A 27,859-nucleotide genomic window follows, 5' to 3' on the forward strand; every position below is an offset into this window, starting at 1 on the left:
ACTATGTGAAAACAGAAAACGAACTGATGAATTTTCTTCTTCTCTAGTTTTTTACTGTGATAGATAGACGTGTGTTTGTGGCACACTGCCCCCTGCAGTTTGGGAATAGATGCCGCGCGGAGCCGCCTGGTGTATATACGCACCACGCGTACTCTCTTGCCAACTCCCTGCATCTATTTTCTGCACGTCACGTTTGTTGTTTCAGGAAATATCCGCATCCTCAGGAAATGCAGCATTAGCCCAATTAAAAAAATTGCTACAGCATTACTAACATAGCAGTGCATCCAATTCATTTTATCCTCTAACTTGGCTGGACACTAGTTAAAATGACAAAACAATGGAAGAAACCAATGAATACTCTGAAAAAAATCATAAAGACATAATGTTATCTTACCTTTCAAGTAGAAATTGGGGCACCATGGCATCACTTTACAGCCCTTTCTGTTCCTTTTTCTTGGCAGTAGCCTTCTCAAATACAGTTTTACAGTTTAGTATGCTAGCTAGTATAGCTAGTCAACCTCTGGCTTGGTTTCCTGTACCAGTGCTCCAAGCCTCTGAGAATGCAGGATTCATGTACAAAGAGGAGAACGCCTAGAGGGAGGAGGGACAAATGGCGGTTGAGTTTGATAGACGTATCACCATTCAGTCATTTGGATGGCTTGGTAAAAATGATTGGATGGTGTTTTTCAGTCCTGTACGTTCCACAGGTGACTAATTTTTATTTATTTTGTGTGTGTGTGTGTGTGTGTGTGTGTTAGATCATTTAATTAATTGGTTGCAGTTGAGGTGTGAAGGGGATTTTAAGCAATATAGTAGAAAATGCTCTAGGAGAACATCTCCTATCCTACTCTTAAGAGAATTGTGCATAAACAAAGAAATGAATTATAAAAATGCACAAACACAGACACCACAAACATACACAGAATAAAAATAAAATAAAGGCAGATGTTACAATATTTTGTTTAAATGTAGGAGATTAAGCTCTATCTATGTAGATATAGAATAATTACATATATCACAGATTTTAGTAAACTTTGAACATCCCAATCTGTCATTTGGAGGCAGGTCTGAAAATTAATGCTATGATGCAGAGGTATCAAATCTGCAGTAAACTGAATGTCCACTGGGGAATGGCCCAGATACGCCCCCCTATTTAAATTGAACAATTTTACAGCAGAAAAAAATATGTTTACAATGCAATACAAAAATAATCTTGGTTTTTATAGGTAATTTCCCCCTCTTTGACTGTACTGTTAATTTTTTATTTTATCTTTATTTAACCACAATGGGAGACTGACAGAGTGACTCACTACTCCCTCTAGTGGTTACATAAATCCCTGCATTGTTAGTATGAATATTCAGTTCATATCTCTACAAACCAATTCATTGAAATCTTTGGCTTAAATTTAGAGCTCTTTTCTTCTAAACAGTCTGATAACAATTTTACGTTATTTTTTAATATTTAAAGGTAGAAATTCTATATATAGACCATTTCGATTTTGATAAACAGTGATGATGTATTTTGTGGGCTAACTGGTGGCAGAAAGTGATAGTTGTGGTGTCAACAGTACATGGAAGCCAGTGTCAGGAATGTGAAAATCAGGACAGAAACACAGTAATGGAAGATACAGAGACCTTTTCGGATCATTTTAATGGTCTGCCAACAAGAGACAAGGGGCCGGATCTATCAAAGGTTTGCATGTATTAAAACGTGTGCAAACTCATTGCAAATGCAAAAAATGTACAAACTGATTTACTAACAGGGCGCAATAAGGGTTGCGTCTTTCAAAGGTGCAAAATGGCGCATCTGCATCCAGTTAGTACATTTGCCACAATGAATATGCAATTTGGGGTGTTTACACACAGCTGTACGTGTGCTGGGAGGAGAAAATGTAAATACATTAATTTAGCACATGCAAAGTGATTTATCAAACCCAGAAGCAATTTTGCTCATAGAAACTGCATCTATATTTAACACGTCTCAAAAGGAGGTGTAAACGGTTCGTATGCATGATTGCGCACACATAGAAGTGGTTACAGGGCTCAAAATTAACTTTTTGACCTAGGAGCACTGTGCTCCTAACCCTAAAAAGTTAGGAGCACAGGCTAAAATCTAGGCGCACCACTATTATATAAAAAATTTGGAGAACAAGCAGAACACTTGGCCATACCAAGTAATATTCCTATATGTATTTAAGCAATGTTAACAACCTAGAATAAAGTATTTGAATAGAGTATGAAAGAAAAAGCTTACATTGACACAGGTGCAAAACAATTGTCAGTGTGTGGTATATACTTTAGTTGGTTCTTGGAGAAGAAAGACGAATCACACCATTATTTGCAACAACCAACTTTTTTATTTCATGGCCTAAAGGCCCTTAGTCACTGTGGTCTACACCACGCCTGAAGTCAAGTCTCCTTGACCTGGTGCCCCTTAGTCACTGTGGTCTACACCACGACGCCTGAAGTCAGGCCTCCTTGACCTGGTGCCAGAGTGTAGGTACTTCCTGACCGCTGGCAGTGCATCGAAGTCATGCAGTGTTGGACCATCCGCAGAAATGCGCACGCGAGGGGGCAGGGACTAGATTTTCCGCTTCAGTCAGCGGGGCGTGGAGCTTGTTTATTTTCAGCTGACGAGTTACTTCTGCAGCCATTATTCTGGGCGCACGTATTAATTTTCGCTCATTTTTTATTGGCGCACCGTGCGATCGTAATCTCAAAAACAGTCGCACTACTGAAATTCTCAGGCGCATGCGACCGTAATTCAGTCGCAGTCACGAGCCCTGGGTTAGGAGACATCGAAATGATGAAACCAGATGCAGAGAACACATTTGTCACCCTTGTGTGAACATTTTTGGAGTGATGAAAGAAAAAATAACTGAGACATATGCAAATTGGGATCTTAGTAGATCCAGCAGCGGGGTGCGGTGGCTTCCTGATCCATACTCACTGTTGGCTCAGTGGGTCACGGACCCGCCCAAATGGCTGGAGCTACAGTCACCAGACATTTGTTATATCTTGTTGAAAAAAAACAGCGTTTACACCAAGGAACAGCTCAAGGGATACAAACACCTCCATGCCTATAACTTTGTACTTTGCAGTCCAGGATACTGAACACAGAGTGTTGCACATTTTAAGGGTAGGAATACCGTAACTTGTACAATTCACAGGAGAAAAATCACATACGCAGCCATCAGTAACATTGAGCCTGTGTCATTTATTAGTGAACATCGTGTTTGACCCCTCAGTTTAAGAGCACAAAGAACATGTAACAGGTTGTAAAACATAACACCGAGATTAGTCTGATAGTTTTCATGTGGTGAGCATGGATGGGCTGCCTATTCAGTGACAAGGACATTAAACGCAGTTTTACTAGACGTGGGCGATCATCAACAAGTCGACCAACTCTATGCTGACAGCCAACTGCACTTGCATGGCTGGGTAAGTGTTGTTTAATGTACATTAAAACAATGTAAATCACTGCTGATTCCGTCAGTTTCATTAGTCCAGTTTGTCCATTTAATGGTTTCAACCGTAAGCATCTACGGTTTGCCTCAAATGGCGTCTTTAACGACGGTATTTGGTAAAAGTGAAGGTTGCTTTTTGTTAGCATTTTGATTCTACAACAAAGGAAGACATTTTTCTTCCACTTTTCCTCTATTCTCTCCATTCTCTCTATATACCTCCATTGACATACAGTGTTTTTCTGCCACCAAACTGCGAGTACAACTGCGGTGACGTAGAATGTGACGTCGACTCCAAGTGGTCTATAGCCCCTTTAACATCAAGGCCATTCTTTCAAGAGTGGTGTCTATGAGAGTGAGGGGTTTCTCCACTGCTCTATCCACTGAGGAGACTAGAGCCAGAACTGATCTCTTTCATTTCAACTGGGGAAGTAAACTTGATTGGCAGATTTCAACTGATTCTTTCATCTCAAAGACACCCAAGTAAATATTGTACTAATTTTTCACAAGCCACACATCATCTGAACATTTTGATATTAACCCTTAAAGACTCAGTACTACTTTTGTGGCAGTCCCCCAATGAATTTTTCTCTATATTTAACCTTTCTTAAGTGATGTATCACTATTTATTATAATATTGTCTTCTGTATTTTGCATTTTTTCAATGACAATCAGGTATTTTCCTACATTTAATTCACTGATCATATAGATGTTCATAAAAGCTCATTAAAGTTGATTGTCATAATATCAGAAACAGAGAAAAATGAGAATAACAAAATATATCATTAACTGAAGATAAACAAATGTCTCCATCCATTGTCATTGATCCAACTCCATGGGTTTTACTGGTGAATCAATGTTGAAGAAGATGACAGTGTTTCCATGGTAACTACGGAGCCCCTGAACATCCAAACAGGTCATATCTGATAACCATTAAAACATGACAAACTGCATTTTACACCATTTATATGTATTTATAGGATTAGTGGATCAACATATTAAACATTTTAGATCAGCAGACTGTTTTGGTTGACAGTGATTGTTTGGGTCTTTATGGGTTAGGAGGACATTAGTAAGACACATAAATCAGGAGAAAACAGAATGTGTTTGAGGCCTGTTTCTGTCTCAGCAATGAAATCTTGTGAGATCTCGTATCACAAATCTTGTCAAGAGGAGGTAAAAATATGAGGATCTCTTATTTGCATACCATTTTTACAGAATTTTACAGTAACTCATATTGTTCGGTGCATTAGTTAAGCATTAATGACAGCATTCTGTTTTACTCATTGCTATCAACCATTTACATTGTTTGTAGGCTGCTGGATTAGATGAGAAAATTACTGTTTGTTTTCTTCTTAAAATCAATGAAATACACATAAAATATAATTATTGTTATTACTAATTTGTCACTGTAAAAGTTAGAGCACTTAAGTCATTAATCATCATCATCATCATCATTCTAAAACTAATTTACTGTTTTAATATATTGCAGATTTCACTCATATTGTGCAGGCCTATATTGTACTTAGTTATTAGAATCTACTGGCAACTTTCTAATGTACACATTTACACTATTTGGTCATTTATATAGTCAAGAATAAACAACAGTAGTCAGCACGGATGGTTATGAATTACATTTAATTTTTATTGACTTGAATTAAATTACAGAGGTTTAGCACATATCCATGATGCGCCTCATGCTCATCCACCTCATGCCGCTGTAGCCCATGTTCATGAAGTTCCTGTACTCTCCAGGCCTCAGGTACATCATCCTGCCTCTGTAGTGGGGCTGCTCGTACATCAGCCAGTGGCCGTCCATGACGTTGCAGGACAGGCAGTCGTTCATGCGGTAACGGTCCATGATGGAGTCGCAGTCATCCATCAGCTCGTACATCTGGCCACCGAAGTTCTCCCTCTCGTAGATCCTCATCCTGAACTGACCTCTGTGCTGTAATACAAAGAGCAAAAAAAGTATGAATACTCAAGTTTCAGTTTCAGTCAAGTTACTTTGTCACTGTTAATTGTTTTAAATGATATAGCAATCAAACAGATGCGTTGTAGTTCTGTGATAATTCTTGCAGGTCTCTTACATGGGGGATCATTCTGCAGGACCTGATGTTGTCAAACATCATTCCCATGCTCATCATGCGCTGCATGTCGTGGTACTCGCCCCATCCTCATGAAGACACTGCATGCCCATGTAGTTGGGCCTCTCGTAGACCATGAAGCAGCCGCTCTCCACCCTGCAGGACATGCACCTGCTCAGGTAGGAGGACATGTCGGCGCAGTCGCTCATGCACTCATAGGAACGACCCTGGAAGTTCCTGTCCTCGTAGAAAACAATCTGAAAAGGTGACCAAAGGGAAACATTTAGGTTTAGTAATAAAATACTATCATTGAATAGAATAGTAATAATTAAAAGTGCTATTTTTTTTCCATTTTTTTTCTATATAAAATATAATGTATTAGTGGGTGTTTTTAATGTGTAAAAAGATAGGTTAACACCCTATTACCTTGCCCATGATGATGGTTTAGGTGGATCCCAGTGGAGGGTTCAACTTGCTGTGCCAACTCATGATTCCTGTGCCTATTTATACAAACTCCCAGGGGCCACTGATGTGTTGTTATTCAAATGTACAAAGCTGATGAACTGGCACAATGACTTTTGCTGAACGGGGCCTATAATGTTTAACAATGGATCTTGCTCCATACATTTCTGGCAGCGCTCATCTGCATTGTGTATTATAGGCATAAGCTTTGTTTGTTTCCATTCTCAGTCAGAACGTTCGCCACATACAGAATGATCATCACTGAAGCGAAGAACGTGACATCAGGTCACCTCGCTATCAAAACCCACGAGAGTCCCAGAACTTGTACAACCGCACAGTTAGTAAAAGACTTACACATACCATACTGTAATAAAGTATGTGTAGTATTTTTTGTATCCCATAATATCATCCCCCACTCTTAGCAGACTGTGTTTTGTAGATTAAGAAAAACTCTTTTTTTGTATTCAGTTTCATCAAACATGAACAAGTTTAATTAGGATGCAGTTTTTTTTAATTTGGGTGATGAGTTAAATATGAATGTGACAAGTGACAGATCACGTACTTAGTGCTAACTATTGCAATTAAAGACACAGCTATTCAGTTGATGGGAATGACACATTTAATTATTTAAAACATTAAGATATGATGTATACTTTAATAGAGCAACACATTTAATAAAATGAATTATACTGATAACGTGATAAAAATTTAAGCCACAGAATATGTTTGTCAAAAGGTATTTATGCAATGAAAATATAAAAAATAAATACGTCCCTGGGTCTGCTCTTGTCTATAATTATATTATCAAGAAATTAAAAGCTGGTTTTGAACATAAAGAGTGTAAATGTGAGAATGAATGAATAATAGATCTAAAAATAAAGCATTTTCCATTATTATTGTTATTGTTGTTATTATTATTATTATTTACAAATAATAGCAATGCAGACTGTTTAGTAAGTAGTCTAAAAGTAAGGATTCCATTTGATTAATTTGGGAGAAATAGTCCTAGAGTTTTACTTCTTGTCATTGAATCAATATATGATTTTTTTTCCTAATTTTATATATATATATATATATATATATATATATTATATATATATATACAATATATATAAGATATAATATATATATCAACATATATATATATATATACACATATATATATATATATATATGTACAGGGTGGGGAAGCGAAATTTACAATATTTTGAGGCGGGATTGAAAGACTGTATGACCATAGTTTATTGAAAGTCATGAGAACTTATTTGCCACAAGAAAATGTACATAATTGAAAATGTTTTTATTCTGTGTCCTCCTTTTTCTCAATAACTGCCTTCACACGCTTCCTGAAACTTGCGCAAGTGTTCCTCAAATATTCGGTGACAACTTCTCCCATTCTTCTTTAATAGTATCTTCCAACTTTCTCGTAATAGTTTTGCTCATAGTCATTCTCTTCTTTACATTATAAACAGTCTTATGGACACCAACTATTTTGAATCTCCTTTGGTGTGACGAGTGCATCAGCAAATCACACACTCTTTGACGTTTGTTTTTCCTGATTACTCATATGGACAAAGTTTCTGAAAGGTATGGATAATAGTGTTAGGTATGATTATGACATCAATATATGTTTGGTTTCAAAACACTGACGTAGTGCCTGCTGAGAAAAAAACAACGAAATGTTCATTGTAAATTTGCTTCCCCACCTGTATATGTCTATACACACACACACACACACACACAGACTAAATACAAGAAACTCTGTGCTTTCTCTGCCGTTCACTCTTCAGCCCATTGGACCTCTGCCACGTTCACACTAACATGTACTACTAAATCAGTTAACATGGTACATTAACATCGAACATAAGTGGATGTGGATTTGCTCTGCTGTCGATAGCAGGATTAGACTCACAAATCATCTTGCTCACATTAGCCCAGGTCTAACAATGAATTTTAATAGGGATCTTAACACGATGATACATGAGTGAGACAGAAGTTTTAGGTTAGAGAGAAGGTCACCCAGAGTGAATTTATGTAACTGGTTTGTTGTTATAAGTTGGAAGCTGGTGAACAACCACAGCTTTGTTACTGCAGCAGTCACTCCAGCAGGACACATGTAGTGAAGATAGTATAATTCTGTCAAAATGTAAGAAAAACAGTACAGTATCAATTGATCACTCATGAGACAGACTTTGACCAAGTGTTGGTACAGACGAGTGCTGAATGTTTGTGTCAATTTCCAGTCATATCTGTAAGTGCCAGTATTATTTTCTCCTACCATTCATCCATCTGTCTCTGTGCAAACCCTACATTTAGTTTATGTGTGGGAGAGAGGGAGTTGTTGAGATAACAAATGAGATGACAGTCTGTTGTTCTAAGTCCTGTATTAAGACGTTTATTATTTACTTTATCATTTATTATAAAGTAAATGCACTGGATGACTTTAAGTTAAGGACTTTGACATGAATAAGAACCTCTGAGTGAAATATGACATGAGAAACTGCAATATGTGAGGGAATAAAAAAATCATTAGTAGTACGTGTTGTTACATGTAATAACTATGAAGTCATTATAATGAAATATGTGCAACGTGTATTTGTATTATATTGATTTATTTTATGCAGCATGAAGTACTGCAAATAATGGCATCAGAACAAGTAATGTATTGCAAGGTAGTTTATTAACTGATAAATTAGTGGGGGGGTTTATCACTCTGGGTCATCATAGTATGTATAAATACAGTTTTTAAATGTTGCTTTTTTACTTTCTTTTTATGCTAATTACAGGGTAACTACAAGATATGCTGACAACTCAACATACATGTATTAATGAGAACACATTCACAAAAGAGGTTAAAAATTCAACATCTTTAATAAACAAAATGTTTGATATTTACAGCAAAGTTTCGCTTAATGGCTAAAATTCAGTGACCCTCCTGAAGGAGCCGACGATGGCGCAGTGTAGCGCACCAGTCACGGTACCTCCTATACTCCCCAGTTCTCAGGAAGTACTGTCTGCCTCGGTAGTTGGGGGTACTCGTAGAAGATCCAGAAGCCATTCATAACATTAGAGGAGTAGACATGGCGGTGATGGAAACGGTCAGACACACAGGGACAGTCATCCATGAACTCCATCATGTGACCACTGAAGTCAGGCTTCTCATAGATTCGCAATCTGTATGAGCCACGGTACTGTAGGACCAAAGGAAAAAGAGGGATAAGACTGTGTTTTTTGGCCACAGACGGAATCAACTGAACATGTGACAACACAAAAAACCTTAATATTTACAGATTTTCACAGCTCAGGTGCAAAAAAAACACATTTTTCATGTAATCATCCACTCACCACTGGAATCATGCGGCATGAGCGGATACAGCTGCTGAAGCCCATCCATCTCTGGTAGTCAGGGTATTCGCCCCTCCTCATAGAAGTACTGATGGCCCATGAAGTTGGGTCTCTCATAGATCATGAAGCAGCCACTTTCCACCCTGATGGAGTTTGCAGCGGCTGAAGTACGAGTGAAGGTCTGTGCAGTCATTGCTGCACTCATAGCTTCGACCTTGGAAGTTTTTGTCCTCGTAAAAGATAATCTGGTGGGAAATAGAGGTGTCAGAAACCGTGGGTGAATTTAAAGAAAATAAAACTTTAACTCTGAGATGAAAAATAATATAATAATAAGTAATCTAACTAGGTTTACTTATGCTTTTACTTAATCATCTGAGTAAGAGAGGAGAAACAGTACTTACCTTGCCCATGGTCTCCGTTGGAGAGATTCCCATGTTTTCAGGGCTTTTATACTACCTCTTGACAAACAAAGTATTGTTATTCAAATTCTCTCATAGTTATAATTGAAGGCTACAGGCACATGTTTACCTTTTTGTTGGAGCACAACATTGGGTCAGAAATATGATTTGTATTTGAAAAAAGGATAAATAATTAACTGGTTTGGTGTTTTGACATGCATGGACAAAGGAAAAGACTAGTATGGTATCCACACATCCAGTGGACAATAGCTGCAGAACAATATGGAACACCCCTTTCGCATTAAATATGTTGCGTAACAGAGCAGGAAGCCATTCACTCTTCCCTACCGCTCTACCTTAGCAAACCCACTGTATGCAAATAAGTAAGTGTGTGCTGTACTGTTGGTCTGTATGTTAGACTGAACATAAAGAATTAGTATAACTTTTACAGTATACTATATACTGCCATAATGCGCTGTGTGTTACCTGTGTGTGTGATACTGATGTCAACCTTTTAGCTGTATGATGTTTTACTAACATACAGCATTTATTTTTTTTGTAGTTCTGTTTGACTAAATGGACTACAATTCCCTTCATGTATCACAGCCATGTTTTCTCACTGAAGACATCCACAGTATTAATACAAAGTCTGTTTTGTTTTTTGTTTTTTTAATAAAACTGAATTTTTATTATGCACTGTGTATTTACAGTAAACTGTCCAAGTACAGACACAGACTTATTTATATTCTTTTTTTTTTACTTAGAAGAGATGAAGCTACATGCTCAGCTTTGATCATGTACGAGGTTTATCTGTTTATCAAATAGAGTTCCTTTGAATAGAACAGCAAAGATTACAGAGACTACCAGCAATATTCAGTGTTTCTCCTTAAAATAAGGCTGATCAAAGCTCATTTATGGAAAAGTTCGGGTGTTCTTTCAATATAATGGGACCATTACCGCAATTATTTCATTGTGATCATAGGAAACAGAAAACAGCCTTAGAAACATCTTGATTTTGTGTCACTTTTAAGAGCTACGTATCAAATCATTTTAAATAAATTTCACTCAATTTTAATAATTTAAAAATGTTGTTTCATAACATTGAAAAATGTGATTTTGTTCTGGTTTCTACATTTTTATTTATTATGGACTATGTATTAATTTGACACTTTCTTTATTTTTTCTGTTGGATGTATGGAAAACTTGCATTTTTTAGATTTGTAACTTTCCTGCTTCTGTGTGGTAATGGTTTAATGTGTAAATCTAATCGTATGGATAAATACTGCCGCTATATAGCTTGAGCTAATCCCACTTAGGACAGAAACCAGGAAGAGAACAACTATTATTGTTTGTTAGCATAGAGGATATTAAACAACTCTGCCCAAAAGCTAGAACAGATACACTCATTGGCCAAAGGGTGTCAGACAATGATGAATTTCTACATTTAAATATGTGTAGAAGAAGAAATTCCAATAACTGGACTTCTGTCTTTACATATTTTATACTGATAATAATTTTGATGATTTATGATTTAATAGTGGAGCAAGAAAGCAAAAATGAGGACATACACAGAATTCAGCGTTTAGGTTTTTATTTGGTGAGACAAATGGTTATGAAATGAGGGGAAAAGATTCGATGGATCGTCAGTTGAAAGTCGGTGATTCTTCTGATGGAGCCGATTCTTGGACTGACGCCTCCCCAGTCGCTGTATGCCCTGTACTCTCCAGGCCTCAGGTAGTACACTCTGCCCTTGTAGTTGGGCTGGTCATACAGCAGCCAGTGGCCGTCTATCACGTTACAGGAATTGAGGTCAGACATGTTGAGCTGGTCCTGGACAATTTGGGCAGTCGTCGACCAGCTCATGCATCTGGCCTGACAGGTCGAAGCGCTCATAAAGCCTCACCCTGTAGGAGCCTCGATGCTGGAATAGGACCAGGACACGGTATCAGGATAATACAGCATAAAGATCCATAACTTTTAATTTAAGCATTTGAATGTACCAAAAACCTACTACATCATACCTGGGGGATCATACGACATGATCTGATGCAGTCGCCGATGCCCAATCACTCGGTGGTTATCAGAATATTCTCCTCTCTTCAGGTAGTATTGGTTACCCATGTAGTTGGGCCTCTCGTAGACCATGAAGCAGCCGCTCTCCACTTTGATAGAGTTGCACCTGTTGAAGTACGACTGAAGATCAGCACAGTCGCTGCTGCACTCATGAGAGCGCCCTTGAAAGTTTCGGTCTTCGTAGAATATGATCTGCAAAAGGAGTCATTGCACGTACATAAAGTAGATTAATGCACTTTTATCATCAAACACAGGCAAATGTGATCAAATTGGATTTTCTTTACCTTCCCCATGATGTGTTATGCTGGCTTCAGTTATTGCCGGTCAACGCTGTCCCTGAACCAGGCTACTGTGCTTTATAAATAATGGAACAAAGCCAGCTCTGTGATTGCACAGCATAAAGTATTGTCATTCAAATACATCGCTCGGATGGATGATGGATCAGGGTGGGAGTGTTAGAGTGAAAAAAAAAAAAATCTGTTCATGTATAGATGACTCTTGATGTGTGATGAGTTATTGTTTTTTCCACTATATTCATCACAATTTCCTCCCCGCGTATCAGCAAATACAGAGATTAAACTGATATTTAATAGAAACAATGCACAACAGTCTGAACAATCTATAAGTAATAAAAAAAATATACAATACTAATATTTTCATTTCATCTCATGTAGACTGAGGCAACATAATTTTTGAGGTGGAACAGGTCTTAAATCTGTCACTCATTATAGATCACATGTGGTGTTTGCAGCTGCAGGAGAGTCTACCTCTATATTAACAAGTATTGCTACTTTTTACAGTGTTTTAATCAATCCACATGAATATATGAAAGTCACAATTTATGTTGCATTTACAGAGATGCAATGTCTGAGGTCCTTTTTACACCCAAAGTGATGGTCAGACTCTAATTTACCATTGCTTTATTACTGTGATTAATGTAGAAAAAAAAAAAAACAGGTCCAAAACATATGTTGTGTTGTTTGAAGTTTGTGCTCATTTTCCAGTTGAATACTTTCTAATGAGTCCACAATACTTACATAAGAAAACATACTATTGCTGTTAGTGTTTCAGAAGATTATTCTTAACCCTTCAACTAAGATAAACACATTTTACCATAAAAAACAAATCTGATTCATTCTGGACCTTCAGTATCATCACACCCTTTCCTGAAGTACATTGTTTTGTTTTTATAAAAAAAAAAAAAGATAAAATCCTGTTTTCTGGACATCATGTGGAGGCGTTCCCAGTGGAAGATGTGGGTCCTTCAAACAGGTTAGTAGTCCATGATGCGCCTGATGGAGCCGACCCTGGCGCTCCTGCCGCCCCACTCACTGAACCTCTTGTACTCCCCGGCCTTATCAGGTACATCCTGCCCGGTAGTTTGGGTGTTCGTAGAAGAGCCAGTTGCCGTCAGTCCACATTGCAGGAGAAGATGTCGTGACGTTGAAGCGTTCCATGACACTGGGACAGTCGTCCATCAGATCCATCATCTGACCTCCAAACTCTATCCGCTCATACAGTCGTACGTGAATGACCCCGATTTCTGCATGGTTTTTGAACATTGTGGAGAATTATTAAACAAATTAGAGTCTGTCAATGTTAAATTTATTTTTTATTACTTATAGATATTTCATATTTAGCCTCAAATGAAATTAATGAATTAGGATATAAAGAATGAGACATGTTTAAAAGCATGGACATTTACCCTTAAAGACCTAGTGTGGCCTTGTGTCAGTTCCCAAATAAATTTTTATCTCTATCACCTTTCTAAAGTGATTTATCGCAATTTATTGTAATGTTAGTCCTCTGTATTTTGCCTTTTTTTCAGTGAAAATCATGTATTTTCTTATATTTATTTACTGATCATGTAGATGTCCATAAAAGCTCAGATTAAAGTCGAAGGTTATTATATCAGAAATGAGAAAACTGTAGAAAAAGTTACTTTTCAGCAACGATATCATTAACTGACACCATAAACCCCAGTGTCTCCATTCACTGTCACTGATCCACTCCAGTGGTTTTACTGGTGCAATCAATGTTGTAGAAGATGACAGTGTTTCCACAGTACTACGGAGCCTCTGAACGTCCAAATGGGTCATATCTGATGACCATGAAAAGATGACAAACTGCATTTTACAACCAGTTATTTACATGTATTGATAGATCATGGATCGTCAGGTATTAAACTGTTTAGATCAGTAGGTGGCTTTGGTTGACGGTGGATGTTTGGGCCTTTATGGGGTCAATTCTGAAAACAGTAGAATGTTCATATTTCCTGAATTTTAATCTCAACAGAATTAGAAAATCTATAACAAAAAACAATGAAACACATAGAACTCAGATCTTTAAGGTTTGACATAGAAACTTTGAATTTGAAGATTACTTTATGGAAGAACAGAAATAGCAGTTTAATGTAATAAATGTGGTGATAGTAAAAGTGCAGTATTATATCACTGTGTTTCTCACCGTGGGAATGAGGTGGCAGGAGCTGACTGAGTCGCACACAGTACCCATCCAGTTTTGGATATCAGGATACTCCCCTCTGTTCAGGAAGAACTGGTTTCCAGTCGTAGTTGGTTTTTCATAGACCATAAAACAGCACTCTCCACCCCTTGATAGATTTGCAGTGGCTGAAAAAGCTCAGCAGGTCTGAACAGTCATGGGTGCACTCATAATGACGTCCAGAGAAGTTATTTCCCTCATAGAAGATAATCTGGACACAAATATAATCATGGTGTTACTCAAATACAATCCTATTTCACTGATTTTTTTAATTATTACACTGTATAATGAAGGTTTAGTTTGTTATGTTTCCTCTTCTATTACCTTTAAGCTCTTTATATTTAAAAAAAAAAAAAAAAAAATCTATTGGTTTGTTTACCTCAAAATTACAGAATATGTGCCTTTACATTTCAACATAAACTGCATATTTTCCGGTTTTCATCCCTGCTGAGAGTGTGAGTTCAGAGCTGTGTTGTTTACCTTCCCCATGTCAGCCGCTTTGCCTGCCCTGTACCTTGTCCTGTACGATCAATCCAGCTCTTTGAAGACTCCCACCTGTCACATATATAGTGAATGTGAAATGCAGACTCTGCATGTGTCATTCATATTGTAATGGCCAGGAACCTTTGCCACTTGTGGTGTGTCGTTATCCTGAAGAGATGTGTAGGATTCATGTTTATACGGGTGAGAACAGTTGGTGATTTTGTGTGATTAGTGTCTGTGCCGTGACTAAAAAGTCAGTTTTTTGTACCAGAATAATGGCAGCAGAGTGTTTTATTTTTAATTACCACTGTACACCTTTTCAGTCTTTCTTAAAATAGAGAATTAGAATGGGAGAGGGGTTTTTTTTTGTTTGTTTTTTGTTTTTATTTATTTTTTTAATCCTAAGGACTAAAATGGTTTTACATAAGGATAAATCAGTTCTATAGTTTAAGTATTACTGTTATATCTTGTACAAATTCTGTTTCTTCTTAACAATTAAACATATGTATGTGAGGGTGAAATTATTATAAAAATCTGAATTTTACCTGGTTTTTTCTTGTGTTTTTCTTATTTTTATTTATTTATTTAGTGTGTCACCAAATGTCAAGAATGTGTAATACTCATGTTGCTGCCATCTGGTGGAATTCCCCTGGTATAATTTCATCTACTCAGTATTTTCCCATGTGAAGTTGTTGTGCTCAGATTTTAAGTGTCAAAATCCTTAACTCTAAGATCAATTATTCTTCATATTTGTAGGATATCTCTTCAGTTTGTCCACTGATAAATATTATATGCAAATATATTTATCAAACATCTTATTTACAGTTATAATAAGACAATAAGCCAACATCTACAAATAACAGTCTTGAGTCTGTGTTGTAAGTGTCCAGTGCTTGCAATATTTATTCAAAACCTCTGATGAGAGACAGGATGTCAGGCCATGACCCCGTGGCATCCTCATGGAAAAATATGCCCTCCATAATGCAGAGAGCAAGAACAAAACTGAAATCGCTTGAGCACTGACAGCCATTTTATTCAGTGTGTGAAACAAGGCAAAGAGCACACACTTTACGAAAAAGGTCCTTCTGTCATTAGAGATCCATGAGACGCCTGATGGAGCCCATCTTGGAATTTGTGCCGTTCCAGTCGCTGAAGCTCCTGTACACCCCGGGCCTTAGGTAGTAGTGGCGTCCCCTGAAGTTGGTGTGGTCGTACATGAGCCAGTGACCCTCCATCACATTACAAGAGTTGAAGTTGGAAATCCGAAAACGGTCCAACAGGTTCGGGCAGTCGCTTGTCAGCTCCATCTCTCCTCCCATGTCGAAATGCTCGTACAGCCTGATCCTGAAGGTGCTAGAGTGCTGAAGTGAGCAGAAAGGTCAAAGGTCAAATCCCACTAGAGTCAGAGTCCAAATTTTCTGCCCATACATTCACATACAGACTTTATAGTAATGCTGTCTTAATGAGATGGCCTTTTTAAAAACAAACAGTCATGGATATTTTATGACGGAGCCAACTCTTGATAACGTAAACACACTCTAAGATATTTGCTCTCCAAGTCCTGTTCCATCACTGATTGTACAATGTCAATTTTATCAACATTTTAGGCTTTCTTAATGCAACTCAGTCCAAGTAAAAAAAAACAAAAACCACTGAAAATATATTAAAGGTTAAAATTGAGGAAATAATATCATATTGTGATTTTAAAAAAAGGTAATTCTGAATTTAATTGCAGCAACAAGTCCCGAAAAGTTGGGATAAAAGGCTGGAAAAGTAAGTGGTAGTAAAATAAACAGCAGGAGGAACATTTTACAACTAATTAATTAGTAGTAGGTTGGTAATACATGTTTTTTAAACAATATTATTACATTAAAATCAGTGCTGTGACCGTTATGTTGTTGCAAAATTTTATTTATATTATTTATATGTTATAAGGTTGTTTTTTTTGTTTTGTTTTTTTTTTTACTTTTTAAAGTAAACTAAAGAGATAAGTCCTGGATGTAAACTCCACACAGTACCTTTATAGTCTATAAAATATGTGGTAAAACCTGTTGATTATTATACCAGGGCATATGAGGAGCATAAACAAGGATTAAAAACTAGTCACTAAAGGCCTTACCGAAGGAATCATCCGACAGGACCTGACACAGTTGTTCATGCCTGCCTTGCCCATGTAGTCTGCGTACCCTCCCCTCTTCATGAAATACTGATTTCCCGTGTAGCCAGGACGGTCGTAGATCATGAACATGCCGCTCTCCACACGGATGGACCGGCAACGTTGAAACATAGAGTGCAGGTCAGCACAGTCACTCATGCACTCATAGTAGCGTCCTCCAAAGTTTCTATCCTCATAGAAAATGATCTGATGAAGCAAAATGAGTCACCTTTACATCCCTGATATGTATTTAAACACAATGAGCCACAGAGTCCAGGTGGATTCATGTAAAACCTCACACATACCTTTCCCATTATGGCTGCTGCTGTTCATCAAATTGCTTTCTGTGTTTTGATCTTTTCATCTATATATACATTACCCCGTGGAAGTAGGTGTTGTCACGTGTTTTGTTATTAAAATGAGGCCTGGTGTCGACAGAGACTCTAGAGGAGTCTTCCCACTCCTGTTTGTCACGTCCTCTGTTTGGGTTTACAGACACTGTGCAGCTTCCAGCAAGAGCCACAACATGGGCAGGCGCTGGAACAGTCAGGACTGAGCTCTTTTACACATCTTATGTTTGTATAAAATCATATGAATGGATAATATATGACAAACATAGGATGGCTGTAAAGAAATACATATAACCGACGATTTCTTTCAGCATTCTGTAGCTATAAGCGGGTTAATGGTGCATATATATACTACCTATTATTATAAAAATTGATATTTTGGTGAATCAGACTGGGGCTGTGACCGCGCTTTTTTGTGCCTAAAAATAAAAAAAATTAATCCCTGATTTTTTTCAGTATAGTAAGTATGTGTAGTAGCTGGGGGTTTGTATGGAAATGAAAGCCCAGCAGTGCTAATGCAGATGTAAAAGTAAAGGTGCTTTTCTCTGTTTTTAACCTTTCTTAACTGTTTTATCACCATTTATTATCATATTATCCTCTGTTTTACATTTTTAAGCCTAAATGTGGTATTTTCCTGTATTTAATTTACCGATCATGCAGATGTTCATAAAGCTCAGATTAAAGTGAGGGAAAAGATCATTTTTTCAGTAAAATATCATCAACTGAACATAATCCTAGTGTCTCCATCCACTGTTGTTTACCAAACTCCATGGGTTTTACTGGTGAATCAATGTTGCAGAAGATGACTGTGTTTCCACGGTAACTACAAAGCCTCTGAACATCCAAATGGGTCATATCTGATGTCCATGAAAAGATGACAAACCACATTTTACACCAATTATTTACATGTATTGATAGGATTAGTGGATCAACAGGTATTAAACAGTTTAGATCAGTAGATGGTTTAGTTCAGTGGTGGATGTTTGGGTCTTTATTAGTTAAACATAGTTAAAAATAGCAAAAAATAATGCAAAAAATGACATTTGTTTGCTGAAAATGTCTCTCTGTGACCAAACAGTAAATAAACACATGGAAAAATAGTTTCCGACAGATCACTTTATTTTGTCATTTGAAGTTAGATCATATTAATACTCCAGGTCGATCACTTTAGGGAGGCCAGTCTTCAGTTTATTGTTTTTCCACTTTCCATAAATAGGCTAGATTACAGCAGGAGGTAAATGGGTGACAAAATGAGACTGAAAAGTGAATAAAAGTTAAAACTCTGTGATTCTGCGGAAGGACCCAGTGGTGGCGCAGGTGGCCCCCCAGTCACTGAACTTGCGGTACTCTCCGGGCCTCAAGAAATACTGTCGGCCGCGATAGTTGGGGTGTTCGTAGAGGGTCCAGTAGCCCTCCATAACATTGCAGGAGTAGATGTCACGGGTGCGGAAATGTTCCTGCACTGACTCGCAGTCCTCGCTAAACTCCATCATCTGACCCTGGAAATTAGGCCTCTCATAGATGCGGATGCGGTAGGGGCCTTCGCTGGTCTGGAGGAACATCAAATCCAACACAAAATTACATCAACAACAGTGACATTGCAAAGTACTTCTCCCCTAAGATCCTGTATAGAGACCAGGCCATATCTTTAGAATTTAGGCTGAAATGTTTTGCTTTTAAGTGCATACTTGTACACATAATTAACAGTTGTAAATGTTTTAACTCAGACTGGCACTCATCTGTCCTTTCTTTTCTTCCATTTTTATTATCTAAAACTATTTTCATCTCTAGAGTTTTCTTTTAATTTTTCTTCATGATTTTTTTTCTTTTTATAAGACAAGGCAAAGTAACAAATGGCAAAAAAAAAAAAAAAAAAAATTGACAAAAAAAGAAACTAATTCCAGCTCATAAAAGACACACATCTACAATATATAAATAAAATATCCATAGGTAAATTGAAGGCCAAAGAGTCAATACTCTCGAGTGTTTTCTGAAATTTGCCCAGTTTTTATTGTCAATAAGTGATTGTTGTTAGTATTTAGTGAAATAAAGTTAACATGAAAAGCATTATATTGACACCAAATGAATGGCACTAATTCAGAACACATCAGACGAATCCATTTTTCCAGGTTTATGTAAAAAATTGGAACGACTCACATAGGAGAATGTGCGGCAGGAGCGGATGCTGTCATTGTAGCCCATCCAGCGCTGGTAGTCCGGGTACTCTCCTCTGGTCAGCACATACTGGTAACCAGTGTAGTTAGGCTTCTCGTACAGCACCCAGCAGCCGCTCTCCATGATGGAGTTACAGCGGCTGAAGTGGGGGTGCATGTCAGGGCAGTCGGTGTCGCACTCATAGGAGCGGCCCTGGAAGTTCCTGTCCTCGTAAAATATGATCTAGATCCAGGAAAGATGGAAGATGGAAACTTAGCTTTTGGTTTGTGGTGTGTTTGCATTGTATTGTTACTATACCAGTGAAGAACAAACTACAGCGTATGATTTAGAAATGAGAAATATTGTAGGTTTCTTTTGTTTACTTTTATGTGCATTCAACTTCATGGCAGTAAATGAAGCAAAGACAGTTACAACAGTGTCACTAATCATCAAGGTAAATTGGTTTCTGATGTCTATTATGCAAAGGGTTTTATCACAGCCACTTTTCCAATAGAGACATGAAAAATGTAAAGGTGCAGCATTTTACAGATATTGTAATTAACCTATATTAGTCACAAGGTTTAAAGCCCTCTATGGGCGTAATAAACCTCGTTTCTTACCTTACTACTCATCCTGCAATGTGTGCTGGAGCCAGTCACCTACAGAAAAATGGTGGTCTCATAGAGCAGTACCACAGCCCTGCTAATAAACCTCAATCAAAAGGGTTAGCAGATCCCACTTTAGCTGTTTTTTCAATGACGGGGGATTTAACAAACTGGCATCGCTGCCAAAAGTCTTGATCCTGGGCATAGAGCAAAATCCCTGAATCATCAAAGCAAAAGTCCTAGCAGGCAAATTACTGACCCACTGTGCCCTTTTTATTTCATATGGACATCAAAGAGACATTTTATCCACTAATCCATCATTGAGTGGATTAGACTTTCCACACAGAATGTCAGAAGTCATCACAAAACAACATGGCCCTATTAGATTTAAAACATGGGAGTTTTATGTCAATATATGTTACAAGAAAATACATTGTGTTCAGTGAAAGTACAATATGCATAATTACCACACTGGTAATCATAAACATTATCTCTTTAATATCATATTGTTTCAAAGCAAAAGTGATTTGCATCTTCCATTGCCTCTAAAATGCTATCAATGTAAAAGTAAAGTATTGTATGAAGTTTAAAGATGTCAAAATCATGCACAAAGATGACCTCAAAAGTAAAATCGGTGGAAATGTTGCTCAGAACTAGACACAACGTGCTTTGTGGGGGAAAAGATATGATCCCAAGAGACAAAGATCAACATGAGGTGGTGGTGGATGCTGCCCTCAGTCCTGCACAGACTCCCGTGAACCCTCATAGTACTCGGTTTTTTCCTCTTGACACTCACTGCTGTCCTGTTAAGTGAGAAAAGAATGTTAAGATCCACTAGATGGCAGCAGAGACCTATTACTCATACTTTAAATCAAGAGATAGTTCTGAAATTTTAGACACAGGTACAACATTAAGTTATTAATTACATTGAATAAATGTTATAAAGCATTAATGAGTTGTAATACATTGTGAAAGGGCAATGTTAAGTTGTTGTTTGCCAAATAGTGGGTCTACATTTCTTACATTCCTTGATTAATGCATTACCAGCATTTAAACCAACATAAGCACATCTTAATACTCAAAAATCTTCCAGTACCCCGCCCCTGAAGGGGAGGCAAGGGATATTATTTTTGGTTCGGTTTGGTTTGTTTGGTTTTTTGTTTGTTTGTTAACACTCTAGCAGCAAAACTACTGTTTGAATTCTTACCAAGTTGGGTTTATTGGGTTTATAGATTGCCAGTGACCCAGAATAGATCTGATTACAAAAAGTAGGTCAAAGTTAAAAATTTTTTATGATTTTTTTAAAGTCTTTTTTTCCCCAATTTACTTATAATGGGCGAAATTTGAAATGTCCGTAGCGGCAAAACTATTGGTTGAATTCATACCAAATTGGGTTTACAAATTGCCAGTGATGTAGAATAGATGTCATTACATTTTGGGAAAAGTAGGTCAAAGTTCAAATTTTTTAATGAACTTTTTTGTTACATTTTTTTTCCCATTTACTGATGGGGGAAATTTCAAATGTCTATTAAAAACATCAATTTTGCTTCAATTTACTTCAAACTTGGCACATATACAGGGTGTCCCATAAGTCTCCATACATAGGAAAAATAAACGTTTCTTGACATAAACCATTTTATTTATATAATATGCTCTATATGACTGCCATTTTGTCGGAAACACATTTCAATGCATGTCCTCCACTGCTGAAGAACTATAAAGAAGAAATATAAAGAAATACATGTTAGAACCATGGAATGTATTATGTCTCCTATGTATGGAGACTTATGGGACACTCTGTATAGAGGCAATTGATATACTGACATCACCACACGCATAAACATGATGATATCAACTGGATCCATGCTAAAATGACCTACAATTTGTGATGTAGTGCTTTATAAATTTTAAATATAACCCCTTTAAATGATTCGTTCTCTGAGAGTGACATTAACATTAACATCTAGTTTAGATGCACATACATAAGCACATCTTAATATTCAAATATGTTTAATTTGGTCTGTTATAGTACGTGAAACTCACAGATTCTTATACCAAAGGTTTAACTCTTCTCCTCAGTTTATCACTGGATGATGATGTTGTCATTACTATTTACATTGAGGATCCCAGTTACAGATGGTTGTAAGTCATTAGTAAATGGCCTCATATGTGACTGACACAAGGAGAAGATAAACTAAGATAAGCAACTGAGAACAGAGGAGATAGATAAGAAGTGCAGCTGTAAGTTGATCTTGTTAAATAGTGAGCCTGAATTATGTATAAAGTCTTTATAATTATTGATTAATGGCTATTAGTTTACAACCTGATTATGAACCACTGATAAATACTTAATGAAAAAAGTGGTCCAAAGATATTCCGATTTACTGTTTCAAGATTTTCTTTTCATGTGAGCCATTCAGGTAAAAAAAAAAAAATGAATTTGTATACAGTGATGACTCACACTTAGGAAGGATGAGGAAGAAGATGATGAAGAGGGCGGTGGAACTCGGACTGGGGGGGCATTGGCCTTTGCCTTCTCAGCCAGCCATCTTTTCAACTTTTGATCTGTAAGATGTTTTTAAAAAAAAAAAAAAGCCAAACTCATCCTGTCCCACCTGTAAAACCAGATATATACAGTGTGTCTAATATGCATATAGACTTACTGTGCTTCTTGGAGTGGTGGACAGCCTTGTAAGACGCGAGCATAGCAAAAGGATGGTAGGAAAGAGTGAAGGGATACACAATTGCACCCTAGGGTTGGGAAGAAAATGTGTAATTGTCGTTTTTTTATTACAAGAATTATGCAAGAGTTATTAGTTTCTAAACATAAGTGTGGAATATGACCTTAGATTGATGGTTGGGGTATGATGTAGCTGGTTTACACTTGTACAGAGCCAGGATTTCCTCCACTGGTAGGCTATTCTGAAGCAGCAAAAGAAGTAAATGTTAACCCATGAAGACCCAGCGCTACTCATGCAGCAGTTCCAAATTAGTTTATTCTCTGTATTTATCTTTTCTCAAGTGATTCATTACCATTTTTTATGATATTATCCTCCGCATTTTGCAGTTTTTCAGTGAGAATCATGTATTTTCCTATATTTAATTCACTGATCATGTAAATGTTCATAAAAGCTCAGATTAAAGTTGAGGGCTATTATATCAGAAACAGAGAAAACTGAAAAAAAGTGAAGTTTTCAATAAAATATATCATTAACTGAACATAAACCCAGTGTGTCCATTCACTGCCATTGATCCAATTCCATGGGTTTTACTGGTGATGAAGATGACGATGTTTCCACATTCACTACTGAATATCCAAATGGGTCATATCTGATGACCATGAAAAAGATGACAAACTGTATTTTACACCAATTATTCACATGTGTTAACAGGATTAGTGCACAGGTGTCAAACATGCGGCCCGGGGGCTAAAACTGGCCTGCCAAAGTTTTCAATCTGGCCCGCGGGATGAATTTGCAAAGTGCAACTTAGGGCATCGAACTCAAAAATAATATCATAATAACCCATAGTAATGACAACACCAATTTTTTTCTCTTTGATTTAGTACAAAAAACATTAAATTATGAAAATATTTAAATTAAGAAACTATCCTTTAACAATAAATGTGAATAACCTAAACAAATATGAACCACCTGAAACGTATAGAAAATTAAGTGCAATTTTAACAATATTTTGCCTGTTACTAAATGTTTTGTGCCTTTGTAGATCTGATCTGTAATGCATATGTAGCCTTTAAATGATAAGTGGAGGCATAACATTGATAAAATTGTATTTACATTTCTTAACAAATCATTTTTTTAGGTATTCACATCCTTTTTGTTTGGATAGTTTCTAAACGCAAATACTGGCATAACTGAATATTATTTTTTGCACTAAAACAATTTGGAGTTGTCTTTATTTATTGGCTATCATGCTATTATTTGAGTGGTCCGGCCCACTTCAGATTAAATTAGGCTGAATGTAGCCCCTGGAAGAAAATGAGTTTGACACCCTGGATTAGTGGATCTATAGTTATTTAACCGTTTACATCAGTAGATGGTTTTGGTTGCCAGTAGCTGTTTGGGTCTTTATGGGTTAATAGCAAAAAAAAAGAAAACAGGGACTCAGAGGGCATTACCTGAAAGAAGTTTAGTTATTAAGCAATTTTTGCCCGCTCCAAGGCATTACAATAAACATTCACATTCTTTACTGTCCTACTATTCTTTACTCAAGCTACAATGAAAACATTCAAACTTTTTAAAAAAAATTAAGCAAAAGTTTAAGTAATGTCAGCAAAATATACTTCAAGCATAACAGTAAAAGCAGCGATGAATTGGTTCTTGTACCTGTGTTGTACTATTAAGTTTTGTTTGTTTGTTTTTAAATTAATGTTACCTCTGCATTAATGTGTATGTCCCATTTAAGCTACTTCATACAGTGTTTTAGAGTTTAAGCTAGAGAATTGCATCATATTCTATAAGATCATCATGTTTATAGTGTTGTTCTGTGGGAAAATATTTTGATTTTAAAGTTTAAAGTCAGTTCAGTTTCGTAACAATGACATAAGAGTTTATTTATTTTATGTGGAAGGTTTTTTTTAAACTCAACCCATAAAGCATAGGGGTCAAACATATGGCCCGTGGGCCAAAACCGGCCTCCCAAAGGGCCCAATCCGGGCCATGGGAATTTTTTTGAAATGCAAATATTACACTGAAGATATTAACAATCAAGGATGTTAAAATCTTTTTAGTCCATATTCCATATACAGACCAGTATGATCTAAAGCGGATCAGACCAGTAAAATACTATCATAATAACATATAAATAGTGACAACTCCATTTTTTTTTTGTTTAGTGTAAAAAATAAAATTCCATATCAATGTTGACATTTACACAAAATGAGAATAACCTGATCAAATATGAACAACTTATGTCTTAAGAGAAAGAAGTGCTATTTTAGCAATATTATACCTGTTACTAATTGTTTTGTGTCTATGTAGATGCATTACGATGTGTAAGTTGTAATGTACATGTGTAAATGAAACGGAGGCATAATATTGTTAAAATTGCACTTATTTGCTTAAGAAAGTTCAGGTTGTTCATTCCACATTTTGAAGGAAACTTTGTAGATGTAAACACTTTCAGAATTTAATTTGACTTTTTCACTGTTATGTTACTGGTCCGACCCACTTGAGATCATACTGGGCTGAATGTGACCTCTGAACTAAAGGAGTTTGACACCTCTACCGTAAAGGAATACACATCTTTCAATATATCACAAACATTACAGATCAAAACATTTGGAGAGACTGTGTATGGCTTTAATGAAAATAAACCTAACCCTGAAAAAGACCTAAAACTCTCAAATGTAGGGGGGTGTGGTGGGGTGGGGTGGGGGGTATTATGCAAGAGTACAGACTTTATTATCATTCATACTTACAACAACTACATAGAAGGAAGTTACATGAAGATTCTTGGGGGCATCTGAACTTAAACTCGTTTTGATCTGCTATCAAATATTGTGAATACCACAGCATTCCCAGTGTAAATAACACTTACCATAATAATCCCGGCAAAGGACGATAAGATCATAGCCTCCCGTTCTAGGCGGTTGGGGTACTGGGCACTGCCAGGGCTGCGCATTGTTCCACTGATACATATAAAGTATAAGATGAGTTAATGTACAGAACCCACTTTGAAACTCTGGATTCCAACACTCATTGCCTTCAGCTGGAGCTAACAGGTCAAGTTTGGATGTAATGATGTGTAAAAGGACAAACTTCTTACATGATATCTCTGTCAAGCACATACCGCCCCTCCTCCTTGTTCAACCACCAAAGAGCAACGTTAATGGCAAGATCATAATGAGCCTGTAAAAAAGTCAAACATAAATAATACAATGACATTAGCATTACATTACATCCACAATTTAAATATGTAAATATTTCATTTTTATTCCATTTTATGTCTTTATACGGGTGCCTCTATGAAACTAGTCCCTAAAAACAAGACATGGGGGCTAAAAATTCAAACCAGATGTAGACTAATGTTATGAAGCAAGTTTGGAAGCACTTTGGGTCTATTTTAAAAAGAAATGTTTACCGAGATAAAAGAGAAACTATTTTTCAGATAAAATACATTTTTTATTTTTACATTTTTATTATTATTCTCATCCAAAAATCTGCATGTAACACGGTAAAAAGGACACGAAAATTACATGCTACTATTTTTTCAAATATCTTTTTATTCTCTCACAGGTACATTTTGGAAATCGAACTAATTATGCAAGGCAGAGTGTTTCACAAAAATGACCGCTGTTGCAAAATCACTCGCAATTTATATGTTTAAATTAGGGATTTCTGATATTGGCTTTTTTGCCAAAAAACGATATGCCGATATTGTCCAATGCTTAATTTCCGATTCCGATATCTACCGATACCGCTGCCGATATATGTGGGATATTCAACTAATTTTAGGTAACATCACATATCTCCTGTCATGGAATTAACACATCATGCCTAATTTCATTGTGATGCCCCATTGGATGCATTCTCAAATGCAACAAGGCTTTCAAAATGTAAACACCGTCCAAAGAATACATACTTTAACTTAAGTTGTGGAAAAAATGCCATATTTATTTATTTTCTCTTCCTCCCTCCATGAGTCTATTACAGTGTGGCAACTCTACTGTACAATGTTGAAAACTGCACATTTCTTTCAGCTACAAACAATGCTTTATTTATGCGTCAGTAAATGCCAGCGAAATCAAGGCATTATTTTATTGGTTTTAATGATAGGCAAAAAAAACCATAACGATATTCACTGATTACATTTTTATGGCAATATCGGGGATAATATTGGTGGGCCGATATTATCGGACGTCCCTAGTTTAAATGAGCAGGTTCTGCATGCAACACCAGTGGACACGATGGGTTATGTACAAAACCTGGAATGAGACTGCAGATTCATGAAAAACCCACGTGTCAGCATTAGAAAAACCACTAGGATCATCAGATTTAACAGTGTCTTTTATTTATAGTGCTATATAAGACCATTTACAGCCATGTTTTCCAGATAAAATGCTCTGACACCTAGGCAGTTTTTCCTGCCCCAATTTTGGTCCTATTTTTGGCCCCAATATTTTATTAAAATTACTTAATTTTGGGATGGCTTAAAGCAAGAGTATAATTTTTTTTGCATATATCTGAGGTCATCATTAGGTACATCCTGGGAGGAAATATGTCTAAATTTCTCTTTTATTATTGGGTCTAAAAAAGCGGACAAAATGCCAGGTACCAAAATAAACCCAGTTTCATAGAGGCACCCATGTTTCATTTATCACTCCTTTATCTTATCTTATCTATCTATTTATCTTATCTTATCTTATCTTATCTTATCTTATCTTATCTTATCTTATCTTTCTATCTTATTTTACATCAAAATTACACAATATATTCATTGCACATCAGATAAACTGGAACTACAACACCTATTTCTACCTAAGATAATGTTTAATGACAGATTTTTTACCAAGTCATCCAACATTGTGGAGGTCCCTTTTCCCTTTGGATCGAAAGACTTTTCTCTAATTCTCTGCCCAATGTAGTCACCACTGCATGGATAAAGAAAACAGTCATATTTCCAAAAGTGCCATAAGAACCATATCACACATTTCAGGTTTGTTTCTGTTATAGCAAACTCACATAAGAGCCTCGACTCTTTTCAGCTGCCTTGCTCCCATCTTCAGGGGGAATATTTTTCATCTATGACTCCTGAAAATA

The 27,859-nt window shown here is 36.7% G+C and overlaps 4 protein-coding genes and 3 pseudogenes across 4 annotated transcripts; all 7 read right to left on the reverse strand.

Moving 5' to 3' along the window:
* Positions 1-5,136: 5,136 nt before the first annotated feature.
* LOC115412948 (gamma-crystallin M1-like) lies at positions 5,137-6,014 on the reverse strand. The gene is given in 4 exon segments (XM_030125634.1): positions 5,137-5,412; positions 5,555-5,635; positions 5,638-5,808; positions 5,978-6,014. Coding segments are annotated over 4 exon segments (537 nt in total). The 5' UTR covers positions 5,987-6,014.
* A 2,915-nt stretch (positions 6,015-8,929) lies between these two features.
* On the reverse strand, positions 8,930-9,768 carry LOC115412949 (gamma-crystallin M2-like; annotated as a pseudogene).
* A 1,578-nt stretch (positions 9,769-11,346) lies between these two features.
* On the reverse strand, positions 11,347-12,122 carry LOC115411990 (gamma-crystallin B-like; annotated as a pseudogene).
* Positions 12,123-13,102: 980 nt separating this feature from the next.
* LOC115412750 (gamma-crystallin S-1-like) lies at positions 13,103-14,820 on the reverse strand (annotated as a pseudogene).
* A 1,085-nt stretch (positions 14,821-15,905) lies between these two features.
* Positions 15,906-17,283, reverse strand: LOC115411991 (gamma-crystallin S-1-like). The gene is made up of 3 exons (XM_030124293.1): positions 17,275-17,283; positions 16,934-17,188; positions 15,906-16,175 (listed from the first exon to the last, which is right to left on the reverse strand). The coding sequence occupies exons 1-3, from the start codon at positions 17,281-17,283 to the stop codon at positions 15,906-15,908; spliced, it is 534 nt and encodes a 177-aa protein (XP_029980153.1).
* A 1,245-nt stretch (positions 17,284-18,528) lies between these two features.
* LOC115412438 (gamma-crystallin M2-like) lies at positions 18,529-20,176 on the reverse strand. The gene is made up of 3 exons (XM_030124962.1): positions 20,094-20,176; positions 19,477-19,716; positions 18,529-18,869 (listed from the first exon to the last, which is right to left on the reverse strand). Exons 1-3 carry the CDS (start codon positions 20,103-20,105, stop codon positions 18,594-18,596), a joined length of 528 nt encoding a protein of 175 aa, XP_029980822.1. The 5' UTR covers positions 20,106-20,176; the 3' UTR covers positions 18,529-18,593.
* Positions 20,177-20,812: 636 nt separating this feature from the next.
* On the reverse strand, positions 20,813-27,819 carry LOC115413021 (uncharacterized protein C2orf80-like). The gene is made up of 8 exons (XM_030125737.1): positions 27,782-27,819; positions 27,609-27,690; positions 25,866-25,948; positions 25,638-25,728; positions 22,923-23,000; positions 22,742-22,829; positions 22,540-22,643; positions 20,813-20,881 (listed from the first exon to the last, which is right to left on the reverse strand). The coding sequence occupies exons 1-8, from the start codon at positions 27,817-27,819 to the stop codon at positions 20,813-20,815; spliced, it is 633 nt and encodes a 210-aa protein (XP_029981597.1).
* Between the last annotated feature and the right edge of the window lie 40 nt (positions 27,820-27,859).

Source organism: Sphaeramia orbicularis, chromosome 21 (genome assembly GCF_902148855.1).
Source record: "Sphaeramia orbicularis chromosome 21, fSphaOr1.1, whole genome shotgun sequence".
Taxonomy (NCBI): Eukaryota; Metazoa; Chordata; class Actinopteri; order Kurtiformes; family Apogonidae; genus Sphaeramia; species Sphaeramia orbicularis.

Coding starts and splice junctions, on each gene's coding strand:
- LOC115411991 (XM_030124293.1), bottom strand. Junction 16,176..16,933: donor CCTGTCGGATGATTCCTTCG/GTAAGGCCTTTA, acceptor TGCTCACTTCAG/CACTCTAGCACCTTCAGGAT.
- LOC115413021 (XM_030125737.1), bottom strand. CDS start 27,819: ATGGGAGCAAGGCAGCTGAAAAGAGTCGAGGCTCTTAT. Junction 25,949..27,608: donor CCACAATGTTGGATGACTTG/GTAAAAAATCTG, acceptor ACTTTTTTACAG/GCTCATTATGATCTTGCCAT. Junction 20,882..22,539: donor CTTCCTCATCCTTCCTAAGT/GTGAGTCATCAC, acceptor CTCACTTAACAG/GACAGCAGTGAGTGTCAAGA.
- LOC115412438 (XM_030124962.1), bottom strand. Junction 18,870..19,476: donor CCTGCCGCACATTCTCCTAT/GTGAGTCGTTCC, acceptor ATGTTCCTCCAG/ACCAGCGAAGGCCCCTACCG.